This window comes from Acanthaster planci, linkage group LG05 (assembly GCF_054643075.1).
Source record: "Acanthaster planci isolate LZ-2023a linkage group LG05, COTS_SCS, whole genome shotgun sequence".
NCBI classification, from domain to species: Eukaryota; Metazoa; Echinodermata; class Asteroidea; order Valvatida; family Acanthasteridae; genus Acanthaster; species Acanthaster planci.
In genome coordinates, this window is record NC_141781.1 from 15,062,071 (window position 1) to 15,084,870 (window position 22,800).

The window sequence follows — 22,800 nt, forward strand, 5'->3', positions numbered from 1 at the left end:
CAAATGAGATCTGTTTGGGGTAAAGGCTACTTTCTGTTTGCATGAGTTACATGTGAGACCTTGCCAACAAAGTGACTCCACACAAATAATGCTCTAAAAGCTGAATAACTTTGCCTATTTATCCAATGATAAAAATAGCTGAAAACAGCTGAAAAAAAGACATAAAGAAGCTGAACTGTGAAAATCTTCTTTACTTTTGTACACAGCAAGTGAGCAAAAAAAGCTGAAAACAAAAACAAAAAACAAAAAAAGCTGAAATCAGCTGAAAGGCTGAGAAATCTCACCCCTGGTTGAGGGATTCTCACTTGTCTTCCTCTTCTTGTCAAAATGATGAATTCTGTCTCCAGGACTGTCACTTGTTGAGATGATTACACAGCAAAATGAGACAAGGCTTCCTGATGCACTTTTCCTAATGGAATCACAAATAATGATTTCTAATAAATTCTAATCTGCATCTCCCCCAGCAACATTCCATTGACAATTACTGACTGTAATATCTGCTGTTGGATTTCAACAAGCCAACCAACTCTGACAATCTGAGTGACTTGGAAAGCAGTCTGCAGCAAATATTACTGTGCAGCAACACCCCTGTGGGATTGTTCAACTGACCTGCACTAATCAGTTATTGTAGTTTTGCTGCATTTGAAAGTTTGCCACTATATTTGGTCTTTTACATCAGTCAGCATTTTCAACCCAAAATGATACCATGTACAACTAAGTGATTTTTTGTAAATTTGTCGGCAGCAAATCACTGTTTAAAATTACTTGCTTGGTAGTGCAATGATTTTGGCCTGTATTTCAATAGGATTTGATGCAGTATGGATTGGGTATACTGACCTGTCAGCTGTTATATCCTGTAGGGTACTGACATGAAGCTTGTCTTTGTACCTACTCTGTATAACTCGCAGTTGCTGAAGAATATGAGCTGGCAACACACTCCCCTGAAAAAACACACACACAATAAGACTATTGGTGTGGCTTTAGCCCCAAACATTTGAGGAGATTTTTGGAAAGGAAATGTCCAAGAAAGATCTGATTTCCATTAGTTTCGCATTTTTCTTAATTTGGCCAGTGAAATTCCTAAGACCCCCCCCAATACTGTTTCTCAATTCATGCAGTTAACTGTCTCTTTTGCAAAAAAATTAAATAAACCGGATTATGTTTAATTAGCTTTTTTTTAAGTTGAAACTACTTGGAAATGATGCGGAACACATGTCTAGCCTTAATACCTGGCCAACGATTACACTAAAAGTCCACAGCTAATCAACTTTTCAGTCAAACGGACTCATGTAACATCAATAGGAAGTTCATACATGCATTTGACCTCCCACCAATCTAGAAATATAAACATTTCAATAAAGTTGTACAGCATACAGGAATTTGTTCCAGTGCAAGATCACGTGACACAGTCAGAAATGTACTGTTGTCTTCAAGCTTCAGCTGGGCAGGAGGTAAGGATGTTATGCTGTGGAACTCTTGCTGCAAGAAAAACCAATGTTGATCAGATGACACCAAAAGTTCATTAGTTCCGAAGATGCAAAGAACATTGAACTGGATCTTGTCTTTCACCAGAAAATTGATTTTTTATTTCCTTCTTTGATCAATTCTGAATTCTTTAGTTTTTCATTGTATAAAATCTACACGTATGACAGTCAAAAAAGTTTGAAATTTAGCATTTCATGAGTTTCAAAAATATTTAGAAATACACCTAACTCAAATTTATAAATTACCCCAAAGGAAATCCTACAAATTAACAGGTATTCTAATAATTAAGAAAGAGTGGAAGGAAAGCAACCAACTAAATCTAACCTGAGTGACTACACTGACTTCCCCTTGCATCCTGTAAACACAGCCGCTGTGTAAGGTATGGTACCACCTCACTGAGTCTCCTACAAACCTCACAACAGCCGACCTTAGCTTGGATTGCTGTTGTAATTTTACCGCAATCTTTCCTTTTTCCTCTGGCAATTGTTCATGCAGGATCACGACATGGACCAAGAAAGAGAGAGAATCTCTCAAACTCTTGAGGAGTTGACTCTTTGTGAGAAGTAGGAAGAGATTTGTGTTGAAGGAATGACCAATGGAAACATCGTTTGCTAATGTTGATTTGAAACTGCCCATTTCACTCTGAGTACTATTTGTTGACTTGACTTTTGAAGAGTTCCAACTTCTACCACGGTGGTTACAATCAGAACAATCCTGACATAGAGCAGTTACTGTTCCACCTTCAGTTTTGTTCTGGAATTCCTTGGCAAGACTGTGGCTTTGGACAACATTCAAACAATTTAAGCACTCTACAGACTGCATGCTGAATGCAACAAACTCACGATGCCTTCTCAGTTGACTAAGAGAATTGAAGTCCTCTTTTTCACTACTATGAGCAGTTGTCCCAGGATCGCCAGATGGTCCAGTACAGCTTGGTGGCAAATCTTCCTGAACAATTAGAAAGCCTTCAACTCGAATGAGGTGTCCTAGACACCAGGTGTGCATGTGATGACAATTGGAAAAAGAACACTTCCTCTGCAAGGGTAAGGCCACTTCTGATGAGTTGTCTTTTGATGGGCAACACTCTGCAGGATTTATAGTGTTGTGGTCTGGGGTGGGGTATATGACGGTGTCTTTGGACTCAAATGAGTTAGGGTGTGCCTTTGTAATTACACAATCCACCAGACCAGTTTGGTCTTTGAGTTGTACCTGGCCTGTGGCTGAGTCAAGGTGAAGGTAGCCAATTAGTATCTGAAAAATAACAAACAGTTCATAAGTAAGCAGGTAAACTGTGCCACACCAAGTCATTTTAAGGATATGGGTAATTCTAGAAAATTAGGGGTCCATTTTTTGTGTGTCCTTGTCACATGTGACAAATGATTAGGTAAGTTCAGAACACATTTTCTCATTTCCAAGAGTGATGAATTAATGTAAATTACCCGCCAAATGAATAGTAACAGTTTGAAATCAATTCTGGGGATATTTCCACGTCAAATAACAAAGGTCAGATGTAACAGGGACACACAAAGATCACAAAAAGGGTCACAATTTTGGACCCCTAATTTCTGGAATTACCAAACATTATTTGGTCAAGATTCTTAGAACTGAATGATGCTATACTGTGTCATATTCTATTTGGAATTATTCCTAGGCTCATTTCCCAAGATGAAACAGAAAGATGAACAAAGATGAACTAGACAGTAGACAAAGAATTTCTCGGCAAGAACAGACACAGAAAGTCTTAAAAGCAAGGTGTACCATGGGCGGAGTCAGACTGGTTGACAGTATGCTCCTACAGTGCCATTCACCAGGGATCAAGGTGTCATCACTCAGACTTTCTCCCATGCATCTATGCCAACTTAGCTGCTCTCTGCACTTTTCAATACAGCCAGAGAATTCTGCCATGGATGGAAACTGCCAAGGTGGAGTCTTGAAGGTGAACAAGAGGATAGGAAACTCTGCTTCAAATATCTGAAATTCTCTTGAGTCCATGCAATACATTTTTTTACTAAGACGTATCTGTGTAAGTACGGTTTGTCTGAGCTGTTTTTTACTTAATAAGACACTTTTCCAGTGTGAATTGTTTCATTTCAGTGCAATTTTTCTCAAAGTTTAAAGAGCCTGTGCCATGTAGTTAGAAGTGCCCTCTACACAGAGACCTTCTTTATGAATTATGAACCCAAACTGTAGAAAATGTTTAATCACTGATCTGTTGTCAGTCACATGCTAAGTCAACACACTGTCACACATTAAACAAGGACGGAAATGACGACAGCTGGAAGAGACATGATTAAGAAAAGAGTCATACTGAAACTTCAACTTAAGATGTCATTTTTTTCTAGCGAACAGGAAATTTGCAACAAAAATTGTAAATAGCAATACAATGGCTAACAGTGAATTCCAATGGTACACAAGACGCAATTCAAAGATTCCACTGAAATGTCTATGCAGTCTCTTGTGTCTGTGAGAGTTGTGTGTCATTCACATGGACATGTTAGTCAACATGTGCTATGGTCAGGCAATACATACAACATTGCCTGATTTACCTGTTCATTATCTGCACCCTTTGAGGCCAGGCAGACATGGGATTGATTCAGGAACTCTTCATAGATGTTCCTTTTTCTCTTGGACAGCAGAGGCTCCTTGGAGATTGTAGATGGTGTGTTGAAGAGTCTTAGCAGAATGGCATGGAGACCCTTATGCCTAAAATGACAAGGATGTGGAGACCCATAATGAGACCATGTTGTCAGGAAACAACTGCAAAATATCTCTGACACTGCCTGTCATCCAGTCGGCAGAGCAGGTGCATCCAGTTCGTAAGTGACTTCTTGTCACAAAGGCAGATGCACCACGATTTGCAGGCTCCCACTGGACGATCACTGAAGTTGTGCATTTACTTCCGGCTCCATGTAAACAGCGATCAGTGTATGTAACTCTATGTACAGTGCATGCACAGTGGGCGTGGTTTAAACTGAAGTGATGTCACACTTACGAACCGGATAAACCTTGTATTTTCGCATGCTAATTTTAGCTACAATATACACCGGCCAATCAGAACTGATATAAGAAACTGTGATGCAGCCACAATGACAACATCACGTTGTAGACTGAATGATAGCCCTTAGCTGACTCTAGTAAGAATAAAATAGCAGCCTGCACAAAGTAATAATCTGTGGATATGGACAGATACCGTGTGTCAATTTCAGCCTTTTGGATGAGTTGTGTGCCTACAATTTCATGATCTGTGAACTTATCACAAATGTCTGCAGTGCCTATTCAACACGGTATAAAGATAAAGATTTTAAAATTCAGCAATTTTAAGAAAAGCTTGAAAATATCAAAAACATTCTTGTGTCTAGAAATGCTTCCAATTTACCAAGCATACTGAATGTCCGCAAACTCAAAGAGTTTAAGGGTGATCACATGCTTCTGAGGACACCAAAAACTTGCACCAAAAACTTCTCACTTGAGGACATAATTCAACTTAAGAATTCAATTTTTAAAGTCAAGTTACAAGGCAAACAAACACATACAAAGATGCCAGCATGACTAGAATGTACTAAATCGACTTCTTTGTTCAATTCTCTTCCCTTGCATTACATTGAATTTTGTCTGAACACAATGTATGATCTTTATATTGGGTGTTTTTCCCATTCACTGACTTAATCCCAAGATCTAGATCCACCCTTACTGCAGATGTCTTACCACTCGATGACTGAGCTTCCCAGGGTTTGCTGGCTGGTCAAAGTCACATAAGCAGCAGTACGTATTGCAAAAATAAAAATTTAAATTGTGTTCATTTTATTGAAAGTGTCACACCATTTGTGATCCTGTTTGTGCTTTACCTGATGAGAGTTGGAGTGAATTTTTTTTCTAGCTGAGTCACGACGGAAACCAACCACTCTAACTGGCTAATGGTCAAGTTGTACTTCAGAAGAAGTCTTACCATCCCAGACAAGGGTGGGCTTAATTTCTAAAATACAAACAAAACGTGTGGTCAATAGCAACATGAAGGATTACTGAAAAGCTTCAAGCCTTGAATAAGCTATCAATTAAATATTGTAAGAGCAACTTCATCAATGTGAGTCTGGCACTATGTGCAAACTAAGGGACATCATGGTATGCCTTTGTGGTAGAGTTGTGATCCAGTCCACACAAGTCACTCATAGTCATCCAGTCTAAAGCCACCAGAGATTCTGACAAACTGCACCAGAGGCTTTCCCTTGTCATTGTTCCTCTTTGTGGGTATGTGTACCTGTGACAAGACTTGAGATTCAATTTGAGACTGACACATCATTTGGTCCTTGGTAAGTGTTCCAAAAACCTACAGAATCAATGAACATTTCTGATGATATAAGTACAGGATGACCAAGTTTTAAACTACTATCACGGCCAAGTCTTGAAATTACTGCAAAAAAACCAATTACCTTCTTTGGCCCTGTATCCAGAGGTGAACACGTGTCTACTGAGAGTGTACTTTGCATACAACAGACTACACAAGGCACAGTGGACTACATGGGGGAAGGCAGAAAATAAAGAAACATGGATTTCTCTTGGAAGCAAACCGTTATCTCAAGTCCAACACATGTGGACTCTAGCTTTAAAAATTTTATTTTGCTTTGTTAAGTTTGTCACTGTTGAAGGTATGTTAGGCATTATTAATCACACGGCATTAGTTCTATGTAGGGATATGTGCACGTACATGTATATCCCTAACACTCCTCAATCCTTCACCTGTTGGAGGACTGAGGAGTGTTAGGGATATATTAATTTTATCAGCTAGGTAATTCTAAGAACAGCTTAACCTGACCTTTATCTTACCTAACTTTACTTTCTGATCATGCATCAAACTAACAACCAATAATCTATCTTTCACCACATACATGTAACCCTTCTTTTGCTGTATTAACCACCACAAACTGTCCAAAATTCAATCCACTTCTGCTGCTTATACTTCATACACCTGCCAGTCACCAACAGTCAAATCATAATTCTGGTTGGTACTGTGACCAGTCAAATTCCATCAATAGACAAAGGCAGATGACTGTGACAGACAAAGCTGGTTTATCAATCATTAACAGTCAAGGCACAGATATGTCAAGTTACATAAACAGTCACAGTCAGTCAATTTTGCTTTATGTAGGCAGGGGACTTCAAACTTTTAAAACTGTAACTTGACTGATACAACTTTTTTCTGAATGGACATTTGCATAGGAGGGTTTTGAGAAAATGAGGAAATCAGAAACGAGATGTGGGAAATCAGCAGAAAGGCATTATCACAAACTTCTTTACATCCAAATGTTGAGGTCAATAATTAACTCAGCATCATACGGAATGAATCAAGCAAATTCAAACAACAATATCTTAACCAAAAGTTCCATCTCATTTCAAATATTAATTGGTTCTAATTATCCCAGGCAATTATGCAGAAACAAGCTTGGCGCCTTTGCCAAGTAGATTTCAAGATTCAACTGCTTCAGTCTTCTATCTTTTCATAACATTTCATCTATCCCACAATGTTTAATTGTTAATAATTATCTTTATCTACGGCATTGTGCCTGCATCAAAATAGTGGATTTACCTTTCCAATCTGCAAGTGATGGTAGTGAGCATTGTGGATTGTGACTATACATCCCGACCTCAGAACTTGGTAGGATGCAGAATCATCCATCTGATAACACAGGTACAACCTTTGTACAAACACACATGGCAGATGAAAAGATATTGACACACAATAATAAAGGCGACTATCATTTCTGTTCTAACTGCATTACTGAGTACTTAGTTTGCTCACCTCATGTTCCCATCCAATTCATAAATGCCTGTAGTTGCATCAATGCACTTGGTAACAGCTGCCTACAATGAAATTATTTTGAACAAGGAACAGAGGTCAACACTTTGGTTGGGTAAACTTTTTTATGTCCAGAAGAACATCCATTAACAGATGTTGAGAATTCACACAAAGAGGAAGTGAGGGTTTAAGAGGGTTTTCTCTGAAACACTCCCCCCAAAATTGCTGTCTTCTTACAGTAAATATGCACATTCTGAAAATGAAATGCTTGTGGCACATGATGGGTACGAGTAGGGAAAAACACCAAGAGTTCTTCTTTCTACAAACTCATGTACATGTGGTCTCAGTATGCTGACACACTGTGACCCATTTCATCCACACAGAGGTGTTACCATTTTTTTTTTGCCTTGCAAAGATTCCAAGTTTTGGTTTACATCAAACATTATTCACCCAAATTTTAACCTTCAGTGCACTTCCTTACCTATGTACTACATCCCTTTAGGCTAACAAATCTTACGTGGTACACACAAATGTGTGCAGGTACATGCCAACGGTATCCACTCCAAGTTGAAGTGTACCCCCAAGTGGCAAAAAAAGACAGATAGTAGAAAGTTTTCCAAGCAGGTTCTTGCATGCGTTCTGCGTGTACGCAGAGACCATACATTAAGGAGTAAATTCGTAGTACACGTATTCAGCATACTCTGTGTCCAACGCGCCATTGATCTCCATTATAAACGAACGCCTGTGCAGTAAGTACCAAAGAAAACAAAAAACATGCCCTCTTTTGTTCTGTTCAAAGCGGATAGTATGCATGACCAATTTTCATCTAGGTCTTCACATGGTGCACAGCATTCAGGTAGCCACTAAGCCCGTGGCTTTGAGTCCATTGAGGGAGCAGTAATACATAGAACCCTTTCAACAGTTTTCATGTACATAAAATGTAGTGATGTAGTGCAGTGATGCCCAGTGGCAGGTATGTATAATCTCAAGCACGACATAAGACATATGATTTGCATGGCTACAGTTGAGGAAAAAAATTGGATGAAAGATTACATTATGTATGCTCAATGCTAGATTAAGTGCAAACTTTTTTGACTATTAATTATAATCAAAATCGAATCCTTAAAATATGCTACAGCATTCAATGAACAAGTTGGAAATGTAGCTAAAGTGAGAACTAGAGGGGAGAAAGCTTAATGATCTGTCTTACCGTGACGCTATTCTTATACTCATGCTCACTGCAACTCTCCTGGACATTAACTGTGGTCTCTTTTCTGCACAGGTATATATGATAAGGCTTCCTTGTGCCCTGAACATTCCAAAATTAAAAAACAATGCTGGCCAAAAATTACATCACAGAAAACAAAGAAATTCATCAAATAATCCAATCATATACCTGCACTGACAAAAACAAGCTCAAACAACAAGAGTGATTCTAGGGCATCAATTTTCAAGATTTCAGGGGAAATGCTTTGAATAAAAAGATTCTTCACAATACTATGTTAGGAGCTGAAGAACATGTTTGATTTCTTACCTTCAGAATTGTTGTAGGAGTAACATGAGTCACACAACAAGAGGAATACATTGGTAGAGCACAGTGTAAAAAAGTGAGGTTGCTTCCCTGTGGGAGAATTCAGATTCAGATTCACTGCCGAGTTAACTAGTTCTTATTCTTCTTGCAAGATCTGCCTGATGCTAAGGTTTGCCAAAGTGATCACAATACACATCAAGAAAAGAAACAGTTAGGTTTTTTAACTGTGAGCATTAATCAATTTAAAAATTAAATTGTAGTTGATGAAATGGGTGTGGCTGTTCTTTTGTGTATATGCTGTATCTGCTACCAATTACACATATCAAAAGTAAGCTTCAAAATTCAAGTGGATTATGCAAAATGTATCCACAAAAAATCTGAAACACAAAAACTGGGGATTTTTTGGCAGGATTTTTTCTATAGAGTATACAAATTACAGCCCTGGTGTTAAAGTTGGTGCCATAAAGATATTTTGCTGTAGTTATGTTGTTAAGTTGATAATTAATCAGAGAATTCAACTAACTGTTATTTTATCTTTACAAATTATTTAATTAAATATTTTACTCCCTCCTCAAATTCATCTTCAAGTATTGTTACCTTGGCAAGAAATGATACACTACTTGATCCAGAAACATCAGAAGAGAGCTTGAAGAAGAACAGTGGTTTCCCATGAATGCTGTTTAAGGGCATTTTAAGCAGATAAAACACACTGGCAAACAAGTATATTATTTTACAAAAAAATTTAATTTGGCTTAATTAATCTCTCCTCACAATTAGACAACAGACCTACAGGTTCTAATTGTAAACACTGAAATTGGCTAGCATCACTTGCCACAAAATCATTTTCAAAAGGTATGTTTAATTTTAATTGGACATAATCTTTGGAGCCTTTTTATAAACTATCATGATCTAGCGTTCATTATCAACTTGATTATAAAAGAGAATGGATATGATATGGATGTCCAAATCTGCAAAAACCCTTTACATGGTAGAGACATTCATTCTGAAAGTTTATACAACCTAGACGCATCAACAGGGCTCTTTTAATGAAATTCACTTCTTTCAACAATGTCTACGTCATTAGCAGTATAACATTACATGAACAAATGGCTTAAATTAAAAGAGCTTTAAAGACAATTTGATTTTTAAATGTAACATTTTCACCAGGTGAAGGGTTTCACTGATTGCATCAATATTGTATTCAAAAATGTTCAATAGAAAGCCTACCTACCTTATTATTGGACTCTTACAAACTAGTGTCCCTTTTACGGTGACTTGCTTTACTCTTCCCTTAGAGCTGCAAGAAAAAAAGTTTTGCCAAAGTAACCACGAATTTTCCATAAATTCATACTAGCCACTCTGAAAATGTTAACTACCATTTTGAAAAAGTTAAGATGTTTCTTTCACAGCCTGGCCAATACAATGACAAGTGACAATCAGTTAGCTGGTGTGTGTGATTTAATGCACTGTTCCATGTGTTATCATGTTCAAAGTCTTTTAACTCAAAAAGATTGATGCTGCTTTGGTACTGATTCAGACAACACCAACTCATTTGCTACTCAGTGAATCAGTCATGGCAAAGCACCCTGCTCAAGAACACAACTACCATCAATTTTTCTGTATTGTGCTTTTTTATGTCCTCCTTAATACTTTCCTATTGTTTTGGACCTTCTAGCAAACATCTGAATATGTTCCACAGCCAACTCTACAATATGTTTCAAGATTGGAGTGGTAGAGTTGTACCTGTTATGATGCTGAAGCAGCTGCACTGCAGCAGAGGCAGACAGCATTGTCTGCTGTTTGTCAGACAGTCGTCCAGGCTCTGAGGCTATGCTGGAGATGACCACGGGGGTACAGCGAGGGCAGATCTCAACCAATCCTTGTACCCTTGCATCAGCACCTTGGAGCCAACCAAGTCAGAGTTTTCGAAATCACCCAAGCTAAATTAAAACAATCCTTGAAGCTGCCAGCATCCCATGTTTTTTTCTTCTTACAAGTCTCTTTAACACTTGGTCAGGTGCTTGGCAAGTATGGGTTCTAGTATTAGACAATCCTAATTTACGCCAACTTGTATGTAGAACAATTCACAAACAATGCCAAACTGAGTTTGTACACTGCAAGGATATGGCTGTACAAAATGTCAAAGAAAGTATAGTATTCTGATTTTATTCCAACACATAAAACAGTGACAAAGGCATAATTGGTACTTGATTTATGCATGTGCATAATTGTGGTAATTAGTACAGACTTATATTAGGCAGTACACACATATAGGTACCTGGAATAACATTCCAACAGGGGATTAACAAAGCTTGGTTGAGCCAACCCCAGTGACAAATGGCTACCTATGAAGAAATATGTACCAACATAACTTTAGAATGAGAGCAAACTATTTTAAAAATCGAATAGTCTGGAGGTAAAAGTAATTCTTACTTAATCTTGTCTCACTTTCACAAAGTTCACGTACGAATCTCATCAATGTACAACTGGAGCGCAAACACACTGCCATAGCATAGCCATACACAGCAGACATTGATTATGAGCACTTGGCTACTTTTGACATCACCAGTCTCAATCGAATTTCACTATTACGTTTCACAAATGCATGCAACGGTTAAAATTCAACATTAAAATACCGAATCATTTGGTAAATTATAATCATTCTGTATACACATACATGAATGCTTAATTTAATTAATGAAATTGATCATCGGTATACTGACATTCCGAAGACTCTTACTGTGAGAGTTAAGTACCTGACACTGCACTTTTCCGGTGTTATCTTTAAGATACAGTTCATCCTCCCCTGTTGATGGACAATGTCTCTTGTCCTCTTTGTCTTCCTGTTTGCGATGAACATTTGGTGATGCAGTCAGCCAGGCCAGAAGAAATGAGTTGGTATTTGGTATTGGCTTCAAGCCTACAAATGATTAAGGACAACAAAAAAGCACGAGCAAAGCTCGTTAAAAGGCTTTCACATCTGAGAAAACTATTTAACCAGGGGTTTTTGTGGACTTGTTATATCGTACATCAGTCAAAGTTTTCCAACATCAGGCAAAGTAAATGTACAAGTCCACTTTAACATTCAACTCTAAAATTCCATAGACATTACTGCTACATTTGTCAGGGCCAAGGAGTAGTATGATCAATGTTTACTCCCTTAAAAACATTGGGCAATGAAAATAATAAAAACTAAAATCTTTCACCAAAGGTCTCAAATTACCCAAGTTCAGCATAAATTAAATGATCTGTGGAAATGTCCTTTTGGATTAAAATGTGCCCTGGTTTTGTGCATTTAACAGATCTGAAACTTCAAATTAAACCAAATCTTTATACAGGGTTTGTAACTTCCAGCATTATTTGTCATCATCAATTGTTTAAATTTGTAAAATATTAATAAAATGTTTGACTGTTCAACAGCAAAGAAATAACAATCAGCCACAGACATACTGTACATGTACCTTGATTCACAGTGTGATAGTGAAGAGCAGAATGTTGTGGGAGACACTTGGCATTCTCTGTGTGACTGTGGCCTACTTGTGTGTAACCATCAAGCTCACTTATGGTAATGCACTTATGACTTTGAGCAGATGGAAGAGTATTCAACCATGAACCTTCATGCAAGAAATACAATACAAAGAAGTACATGGATGGCATTCAGCCCTTCATGTAACAGGAAATGGTGAGTGGACATTGTATATTCCTGATTCTTTTAGATAAAGGATTCCCAAGACTGAGAATGTTATTCCACGGACTCTTCCTCTTGTGCAACTTGTAATGCTTCTTATCCAAACTATCTTCACAAGCTTTGCATGTTTGTATTAATGCAGTACAACTGTGATTTTTGTGTTCCCATATGGTGACACGGGCACACTGCAGAGTTTAAAAACCAACTGTTACCCTTAGAACAATTTGGAAACATGACTTGACTAAAAGGGAAACTCGTCCCTGCAAAACTGATAGAAAAAGGTTTGACGAAGATTGTTGGTTACTCCATTGTAATTCTAAACACAGAGGTCTGGAGAGGGCCAAGCCTACCCTTGAGTTGGTGTTGAATTTGTGTGGTGTGCAGCATGTAGCTTGCATCTGATGATCCCTGCCAATTACCAGGGCGACTAACACCCAAATGACTTAGCGCATGCTGAGTTACTGTCTCCCACATACTGGCTCTAGTGATCAGTCTGGGTAAGAAACCAAACAAAAATGAAGACGTGTTGAATGTACTCATATCTGTGTGAATGTACAATAAACTCTATGAAACAATTGAGGGCACTGTGGCAGTGAAACTCACCTAGACCACAAAGCCGCAATTATGTGACTATTGGTTGTACATGTACCTCATCGTTAAGGAACATTAGGCCTAAATTGCTAATACATGTAGTTAAATCAATTCTTCACATCATGATGGTCTAATGGCAAGTTTGACTTTAATTCAACCGGCCAAGAAATTTGTTTTAAACTCTCTAAGAAACCAATAAATTGTGGAATAATACAAAGCACAGTGCAGTCAGGCATCAACCTTAACCTTTTTTTAACCAGCCTACCGGAATTTTCACAGGCTCACTGGACATTATTTGGCAGAACTAACTTTGACTGGTTTTTCAACTTTATAACCATTTCTGTGGCGTCAAGATGTCCATTGTAAAGCTGTTCAAAACAGTTGAGGATTGAAAACTGTTACAATTAAATAGTAATTTAGTAAACAACATGCTCAAAATTCAAAACATTTATAACCTTTGATTAGTCATGTTTACAAAATAAAACAAGTGATGGTTTCAAACAAGTGTTTTGTTCCTAGCCCACCAGGCAAATTAAGGATTACATTTCACTGCCCCACACCAGTTTTTACAAGCATTTAAACACCAGTCTAGTGCTGCGATCAAGGCCTGATGCAGTGATACTTAAAGAAATGCAACATGCTGCATTATTAGAGTGTCATTTCCATCTTTACCATGTTTACTAGTCCAAATAACTTGGACCAAATTGCCTTTTTGAACATTATGGAGCATTTTGGAGACCTGTGAATTCAGAGATTTTTGATTTGGGTTACAATCTATTTAGAGTGAAATAATTAATGGAAGCAAAAGCCTATAGAAGGTACATGTACCATACAATCACCCCACCGTGTCCAAATGTTACAAAAGGCAATTTGTAGGGTCCAAGATACGCAAACTACAGTACATATTTACCTACTTACTTAGTTGTTTAAAACACCTGGGACTTTGGTTCACTTTTCCGTGTTGCTATTTAATCTTGGTACCAATTCTGAGTATCTAGCCACATATATAAATACAAGTATGCTACTTGCACAAGTCACAACTCTAAATGACTTTTGGCCTTTTCACTTTCTCAATCAAGTCGTCCCCAAAAAGTCATATGCACACATGTAATGTGAGATGCATGTAAAGTGTGTGATGTGCTGGACTGTTTTCATCAGAACGAGAGGGTGGTGAGTAAAAAAGTCAGTTGTATGATCTTCAAAATACAGGTCATAAGATTTAAAGAGATATGCATCAACTTGGTTGTTTTTTGTGGGGGGCCAATTTGATTGGCACAATTGAGATGGTAGAATTTTTGAGCAAAGTGAATGTAGGTAGCCTTAGCCTACAATAGTAATATTATTAAAAATTAAACCTGGACTGACTTAATGATCTACATTGTACATGTAACCATGATCAGTTGCATTCCAAAACTCAACCATAGCGTTACGAACCTAGTATAAAAAGTCGTAGTGACTTTGAGTTCTGCAAGTATTACAAGGGCTGTATCTGAATCATGGAGCCATGGCCTAATGATTTCAAACAAACCGTAAGCTCGTTACCACACAAGCTACATTTTACCACGTCTACCCGTGTGTCCGAAAAACGGACAGCAATCTCCTTCCTTGCACTATACTTGAAAGAATTAGGACCTACATGTAGGCCTACATGTACTTAAACTTATCTACGCCGTCGCTTTACCTTGTTTCTATCAAAAGTTCTTCTTATTTCTTCTATCAAACGCTTAGTTCAGTAAATTTCCTCAAATTCAAAGCCTCCTGAAACCGACATGACCGAAGGTGCATTCGACCATTCCTTCCTCCATGATTCGACATTTCTTTCAACCATCGCTGCACCGTTTTTATCATTTTCAAGTGGAGCGCCAGTTCATAGTCTGGTTTCCGGACAACTCGCAGGCGCAATGTGTACAGGTGGGGGGCCGGCCGCGATTGTTTTTCCGTACCACATAGCTATGGTCCCAGCCCCATAGAGCTGTGCACAAAATGGTACGACGCAAGACGTTCAAAGGTCACAAGATACAAAATCGGCACTGGCTGGCTGTGTACATGATTTGTTTACATGTATATGTACATGTACAGTGCACATGTACATGTTCTCCCGCATGCTCGATGCATGTGTTTACATCAGCAAGTACTGTACATGTACATGTACTTGAAGTTAGCCGGCTTCGGGAAAGTCGTGCATTATGTAGTGATGAAGTCCGCGGTGCCCACACTGGAGACCCATTGTCGGGTGCGGATCTAAGGGGCGTACGTGGGGGGCACACGCCCCCTTTTAACCCCCAAAGATAATGAATAAATGAATAAATTAATTTAAAACAGAAGAAGAAGCGGGACAGGGAAGAAAAGATGAGTCATACTACCTGAAATTGCACTACGTACAGAGCGGCCTAAAATCCCCAAATGCCCCGCGGGCCCGGATCCTACCCGTACGGGCTATTTTGAGTTCGCGCTCAGGCTACTGGCGCGCTCACCGTGACGGGCCGCATTTACTATTGTTGCTTTTGTTCACACGCCCCCTTTGGAAAATCTGCCCCCTCCCCGGGAAAATCCTGGATCCGTCCCTGATTGTGTCGTCTTTGATCTTGAAATATGAAAAAGTCACGTATGATAAATATGAATGAGGATAGGGTGAAACCTTGAGTACAATTTGACCTTGGGTAGGGGTATAACAATGGAGTAGGGGTAGAAATACGGTACGAATTGACCTTGACTGTAGAGGGGAATATTGGAGATATGAATATGAACAGGGGTGTGTTTGGGCCAAGAAATGGTGGAATTGTGTCAGTATGGCCCAAGATCATCTTTGTAGATTCAGGGGCACCCATCTGGGGGCAAAGCAGACAAAAATGGGATTGAAATTAGTCAGAAGAGCCCCAGGAAGGTGAGGGATGTCATTTGAAAAATGGCTGCTGAGAAGACTTGGAAACATTGACTTTTTGGGGGGTGAGTTTGTTTTGGGCGGATAATTAAAAAATTCATTGGTTAACCTACTAAAAATTGAAAATCGAATGAAACCTAAAGGACCGAACAACATATTGTTTTTTGTTTGAGAGGCCTCAGGGACTTCAGTTGCCTGCCATGGGGCTTCAAACTTGGTTGATTTTACACTGTTTTCAATGGAGCTTAAATTGGTTCAGTGCACCCTATTGGAAGGCAGAAAAGCAGATGGCCACTTTTCGGCCGCCTGTGTGAAATCTGCTTTTCAGGTATCAAACTGAAAAAAGCAGAAAAGTAGAATTCACGGTTGTTGTCAAAACGTCTGATTCTCATTTCTGCCTGTTCGATGGGAGAAAAGCAGATGCCCACTTTCCGTCCTCCATAAGATGGCCACTTCTCGACCACCAGCGAACTTAAAAAAACGAAGAAAAGGTAAAATCTGCTTTTCTTAAAGCAGAAAAGCAGGAAAATAGAAGAAATGTTTGTTCTGCTTTTTGAGGTGGCAGAAAAGTGGAAAATTGCCGGTTAGAGAAAACAATCTGCTTTTCTACGATTGTGATAGCAGAAAAGCAGATGGCCACTTTTCGTCCTCCATTTCGGAGATATCATTCATTCGTAAATTTCACGATGCAAATTTTCAACTACAGCACGCGCGAGCAAAATCTCTTTTAGCAGAACGTCCTCTGTTGATTTTCATTGTAATTGAGTTTGTACCTGCGCTATATCGCGCGCCGGGCCATGGTGGTGGAGCTGGTCCTTACTCTATGGTTGAAGGGAAAGGGTTAACCAATTAAACCATCACTCCTGTTTCCCATGAAAACCTTTCCCTGAAGATTCTGAAGGTTTTTAAATGATTCTTGGTGCTCTTCCAAATAGTGCACATCTTTGCTTGATTTTGAAAAATCAGTCAATTGATGACACTGAACAGGAATGATTCAATATCGTGGTGTGGGTTTAACATCAAAGTAATACCCGTCAAGGGCTTTCGAGAGGATGACACAAACGTGCCGACCCTGAATACTGAAATCTAAAAAAGGACACTGCATGAGAATAGCAATTCTTTTTCTTCGACTCAGGATATATATATATTTTGAATAATAACATTTGCATTTTTTTCAACGACCGAGCAAGTTTTATTGAGGGAAATGCACTCAGCAAGCGTCAAGTTTTTAAAGTTTACCCAGTGATTTGCTCCTCAGAACCTAGATAAATTAGTTGAATGTAAAAAAAAAAACAGAACTTTAACATTTTGATTTCAATTTTGTGATTTCTCCGATGCTGCTTAGTTTTATGCTGTATTTTCCTAAAAAGAAATTACTAGCCTAAAAACGAAAGTAAAGCGCCACGGTATAGGGCCCACTTGTATTATTTGAGCTGAGAGTTTGCATGGCCGGGGATCCTAAATTCTTAGATGGTATGCAGAATGTAACACGTGCAGAAGCTTTGGACAAAACCTTGGATATCAACGAAATTAGGTCCTATTCTATGCTGGGGGTGAAGCCGTCATTTTAAATCCGGGAGATTGACATTGACAACATCGTCTGCACTTTTAGCAACAAACTCGACCGTACTGCGTATCCCAGTGCGTCCAGGGCCGGGGGGGGGGGGTTATTAAGAAAAGATTCCACTTTTTCAGCCGTAAAAATTACTTGTCCTCCCTCCCCTACAGAAAGACGGTAACACCATTCGTGAAAAACCGGCGCTTTCAATGGCAACATATCTCATCACAGCCCCAAATTCAGAACAAATCATAATATTGGAACCGCACTTTTCGCTGTTTTATTCCGGGAAGGCTGCCTTCACATCACCTGCGTCTTCCTTACTCTATCATGTATAGGGCGTATAATGTACATACCAATATCGAATAACAATTTCTTTTAATGCACAACTATAAACGTACGTCTGTCTAGCAAATGTGGAAACAAAATGCTCCCTTAGTAACAACTTGCCGTATCCTGGGATAGGAAAAACGAAAAAAACAACAACAACAACAACAACAAACAAACAAACAAATATTCAAAGAAAATTTTCTATCAGCCCCCCCCCCACGGGTGATCGAGAAAGTCCGGGGCATTGTATCTCTCGTATATAACTAGCAGTCAAAAAGTGATCTGCTTATTTGTATCTAAGAAAATGTTAGACTGAGGATGCAGCACTTAAATAAATCCCGTGGATGTCTTATTTCTTTTCTTTTAAATTTGTTATTTTTTTAATGAACGGCTTGACAAATGGCCGGAAACAAACCGCCCAGCTCAGCTTTTACAGCACTGGCCGTTTCGCTGTCCACCAAAAACCTTTTCATACCTGACATAAAACATATCAACAGGCGCTCTCACACATACGACGAGACAAGCATTTTCTTTTATGTACAGTACATGCCAAGAGAATGAATTATTCTTGGGGGCTCACCCCGCACTGCCTTTACTGGAGAAAAGCCACCCGTTGAAGAATCGACCAAGCTACAATGCATCCCTCTTGTTCTCAATGGGTGCGTTCGATTAGCTTCCCTGAAAACACCAGTGTTACACTCAAGGGAAGCCTCAAAATGAGGCTTATCGAACGCTGCAGTGTGTTTTCCAAGGCATTCTGGGAAAAAGGTCAAGTCCCCGCCTTGTTCCATCATGTACGTTCATGCTCGAACAGTCCATCCGTGACGTCATTACACTCGGGCAGCCTCCAGAGACCCGCTCGCCAGCTGGGGTAGTGGTGGCTGACACCAGGACAGGCACGAACATCACGTAATGGCTAAACGAACGCTCTCGTGTAAGTTTGATTTACACGTGTAAGCTAATCGAACGCACCCATAGGGCAAAACATTTGCATAACCATTTCTAAAGTTCCCGCCCAAACGTTAAACGGGTGATGAAATGTGGCCCGCAGGGTGTTTCGCAATATCTTCATTCAAAGACGTTAGTTTGCATACTCACACCGGGTAACTCCCAACTTCACCAAGGTAGTCTTTTTGTTCAGTACCACGTGGTCGTCGAGCGGCACAATGCGCGAAATTTGAAGTATCTGCATAAACACGCGGAACAGGTGGTCATGTACAGGCCTGCCTGTATTGATATAATTATTTAGAATTACAACTTTTCATCTTATATTTTCCAGGCAATAACTTCACGTCGAACTGAAAGTCTAACGACTAGAAATGAGGTTGCCTACCTGAATGATGTGGCAAGTGACTAAGGTTCAGTAAGTTTGCTCTGTGGGGAGTAGGGGTTGCTCTTGCAACCCTTAGGAGGTGATCGGCCCAGCTTTTGCGAGATCATGTTTGTCCTGTTAACTGTTGTCTGTGTTTTGTGACTTATTTGTGCATGCACTTATTTCGTCTGTCATTCCCCTAAAATTATTGTGTTGACATGCTGCTCTCGTTTGAATCTTTTTGTTTTTCTGCAGGGGTAGCTCTTGCTACCTTCATGAAGCGATCGGCCCTGCCCTTGCCAGATCATATTTGTCCTGTTAACTGTTGTCTGCGTTTTAATTGTGCGTGCACTTATTTCGTCTGTCATTCCCCTTAAATTAGTGATTTGACATGTTACTCTCGTTTGAGTCTTTTTGTTTTTCTGCGGATATATACTGACTGGGTGTGCGACTGCCCGGCTGGCTGGATGTGCGACCGCCCGGCTGGCTTCATGTGCGACAGGGTGTGTGACTTCCTGAATGAAGTTTTGACTAGAGTGAAGCAGCGATGCTGGATGGGTTTTTTTTTTAGAGGAAACATCTTTTAATTAAACAACTGACCTCCAGGAGATGTCCATCACACCACTATCTTAATAAAAGCACCGCTTCATTTTCAGCTACGCGTGCATTCCATCCCAACTGCTTTTGGAATAAGTGCCACGATTTATCTTCCCCTCCCAACTTGTTTTTTTGTCATCGTAGGGCCTACTTGGAAGTCCCACCCCGTAACCCGGCCACGGCTTGACCAATTAAAGGCTGAACTGACCTTGCAACACCTACACACACCAGCTTGCAGAAAGAAGTGATGTACAGCAGTTGTGACACTAAGCGTCAGGCTGCCGCTGACATCCCACAATTCAGAGACAGAGACTGAGATAATGTGCTTCTTGTACATTGTGTGTCATTTTACATGTTATAGAAGTATCGAAATACATGTAGGCCTACCTGGATAATTTCTGAATCATTCCATTCAGTTTGCACTTAAAGGCGTGCTTGATTGCAGGATCATAAAATTTACGGCAGCATTTTCATCAGAACCCAAGAATTATGAAATACATTTCCTGTTGTTATCTAAGATTCTCATACTTGGGCTTTATAATCTAAACTTCCTGGCTTTTCAAACTTTGTTCTTTTAAAAGTTTCTTCTGTGTTTTAGTAACATGTGTTATTATTTATTAATCGCTCTCATTCGTTCTATCAATTTAAATTGTTCATATTTGTGTTGGTTCCTGTTCATAATGCATGATTGATCATAATGACAGTCACACTGAATTAAAAAAAAAATTGTTTTTGCATTGATGATAGTATTTCATTGCGAGTAACAGGACCTTAGAAAAATGTTTAGCACAAACCATGCAAGAGACATCCAATGTGTGTTTAATAGTTTTTGCAACATATCATCTGGACCTTTCGTATTTGTGAAAGATCACTTTCAAAAAGTACATACAGATAATTGGCAACAGCTTGCAAGTACAGGTAGTTTGTACTCATTCTTCATATTAATGGCGGGTTATAGATCTGTTTATATATAACATCCATACAAATTGTTAGCTGTGTGTTACATATATGTGTTTCTTCATTAGCTAATTTCTACCTAATTATTAACTTTGAAAAACTTTAAATTCATACCCAATAGTTCAGATACTAAGTTTTTTCAAAGATAATGCACTTCTATTTTTGGTGTGAACATTTTGAAAAATAACATTAAACTCAAGAGTCATGGAAGCATTTATTTTATAACTATATAGGTATGTAAGAATCCATATATGTAAGAACAGAATTCAGTTGTCCCAATCTGTTGTTACAGCTTGTATGATTGCAGTAATATTACCTATACAGCTATGAACAGTAATGGTACTGTATATAATTATTTTAGTTTTTGTAGAAATGCGAATATTTTTTATGAGTTTTCAACCTTTTGAACATTTAAATCAATTTTGTTTTATACTGTTGCATGATGGACCATTGTTGCAAGTCGCATAATACAGATTTTGAAATGGTAGATTATTTTTGAAGATCTGCTTTGACATTTTACTGCAAGTAACTGAACCTAAGACAAAACTTGCAGAGTGTAGTTACTCGCCAAGTACAGTATTTTTACTCGTGTTTTTGAGTCATTTTTAAAGCACTTGTAGACGCAGGTTAACTTGCATGAAAATGTATCTATTATGAATCGATTTTTTTCCAGCTAGCTCAAATGATTTGAAAGAAGACTCTCAACAGCTTTCTTCAGAAACTTATCAATTTATTGTATGAAGTGACAACCTTGAACTCGCAGGTCCTTGAGAAATGGAGATTTTGTAGGTGGGGAAAAATGGAGCACTTTCATATGCATTTTGAAGTAAACTTCGCTTTAGTTTTTAAAATAAACAGTCATCACTAAAACTAAGTGCATTTACACAGCGTACAGCGTGTTTGTCAATGACATTTTTTACCACTGTTCTAAATTTTAGAACAGTGCATTTCAGTAACGTGAATAAAAATCTTTAATATTTATTTTCATAGTCACTGTAGACAGTTTTACTATAATTCCCACAATACTATTTTTTGTCTAATGAAAACTGTTCACAATGGAACAGTTTTAACAATTGCAAGGCCTTGCATTGAATTCATGCATGCTGTCAGTATAGGCGTTGCCATTATCAGTTTTTCCATGTATGGCAGGGTTGGGGGTGCCCAGCAAACCTACAATTCAAACATGTGAACGTGGAAGGAGACGATACTGCCGCTTTTGAACCCCTTTTCTCCTTTTCGCTTTTTATTATCTTTTTAAAATTAATTTTACTTTTTATAGCTTTTGTCGCCCTTTATATTTTCTTGTTTCAGTCGAGAACTTGGCAGAGGTATGGGGAGTTGGGTCGAAGTGGCCTCAATGCACTTCCATTGCGCACTGGCCAGAGAGCTCGAGCTATATTAGCTCTATGGTACTGTCGTAGTGTATACAAGCTGTTGAAAACTGATGAAAATGTTGGCAATCTACATCAAAGATCGTAAAGCGCTGCGATCTTTGGTCAACATGTGTAGTATTACGTGCCATGGGAGTAGAAGTAGCATACGTCTTAATCAAATGCTGTTCGTAGTGACAAAAAGCGGTAACTTTGACTCCTCGTGGTTCAAGTTGGCGTATGAGTAGTCTAGGGCGACAAAATACAAAAACTCCTGAATATGAATGTATAAAAGACACATGCAGAGGTCGGTTTTTGTACACGTACATATTACAAGGTGTTACAACAATACCAAAAAGATCTAAATGTTTCTTGTCATTGGATTTGACAAGAAGGTGGTAGGGGGGGGGTAATTTCACATTCCTACGAAATTCAAGTTCATCAATACTTTTAAGAGTGCGCTGTTTTGCTTTTGTTAGACGTGGCAAACGTTGTCGAAAGAGCCTAAGAAAAAGTACACTCACCTTTCAAAATTCCCAATAAAGACTTGAAGGAATTATTGGCCATTGGTATTGTCGAAATGAGCTGCTTAACACTATAAACAAGTTAAACTTAACTTACTACAAAAAATGTAGACAATTATTGTGATATTATTTGTATACAGAGCTACGAACTTGGGTGACATCTCACTTCAGCTTATGAATATGGA

The 22,800-nt window shown here is 38.8% G+C and overlaps 1 protein-coding gene and 1 long non-coding RNA gene across 3 annotated transcripts in view; one reads left to right on the top strand and one right to left on the bottom strand.

The window, feature by feature from the left end:
- The window catches only part of LOC110977312 (CST complex subunit CTC1-like), a 25,489-nt gene extending 10,467 nt beyond the window's left edge, over positions 1-15,022 (bottom strand). Inside the window, exons 1-20 of the mRNA XM_022231299.2 lie at positions 14,768-15,022; positions 12,846-12,988; positions 12,269-12,421; positions 11,564-11,727; positions 11,086-11,152; positions 10,551-10,707; positions 10,039-10,104; positions 9,405-9,483; positions 8,811-8,897; positions 8,487-8,585; positions 7,280-7,341; positions 7,067-7,175; positions 5,913-5,996; positions 5,331-5,458; positions 4,032-4,188; positions 3,244-3,414; positions 1,810-2,736; positions 1,375-1,479; positions 838-941; positions 285-409 (exon numbers count right to left, since the gene is read on the bottom strand). Of these exons, the coding sequence (XP_022086991.2) occupies positions 285-409; positions 838-941; positions 1,375-1,479; positions 1,810-2,736; positions 3,244-3,414; positions 4,032-4,188; positions 5,331-5,458; positions 5,913-5,996; positions 7,067-7,175; positions 7,280-7,341; positions 8,487-8,585; positions 8,811-8,897; positions 9,405-9,483; positions 10,039-10,104; positions 10,551-10,707; positions 11,086-11,152; positions 11,564-11,727; positions 12,269-12,421; positions 12,846-12,969 (2,968 nt within the window). The 5' untranslated portion in view covers positions 12,970-12,988; positions 14,768-15,022. The remainder of the gene's footprint in view (positions 1-284; positions 410-837; positions 942-1,374; positions 1,480-1,809; positions 2,737-3,243; positions 3,415-4,031; positions 4,189-5,330; positions 5,459-5,912; positions 5,997-7,066; positions 7,176-7,279; positions 7,342-8,486; positions 8,586-8,810; positions 8,898-9,404; positions 9,484-10,038; positions 10,105-10,550; positions 10,708-11,085; positions 11,153-11,563; positions 11,728-12,268; positions 12,422-12,845; positions 12,989-14,767) is intronic.
- A 3,371-nt stretch (positions 15,023-18,393) lies between these two features.
- LOC110977313 (uncharacterized) lies at positions 18,394-21,615 on the top strand. Of its 2 annotated transcripts, none has more exons than XR_015425290.1 (3): positions 18,394-18,789; positions 19,135-19,670; positions 19,909-21,615. It is a non-coding gene; the product is annotated as an uncharacterized LOC110977313 (long non-coding RNA). The 2 variants fall into 2 exon arrangements; XR_002597943.2 differs by having other exon boundaries at positions 19,135-19,218.
- The last annotated feature ends 1,185 nt before the right edge of the window (positions 21,616-22,800 follow it).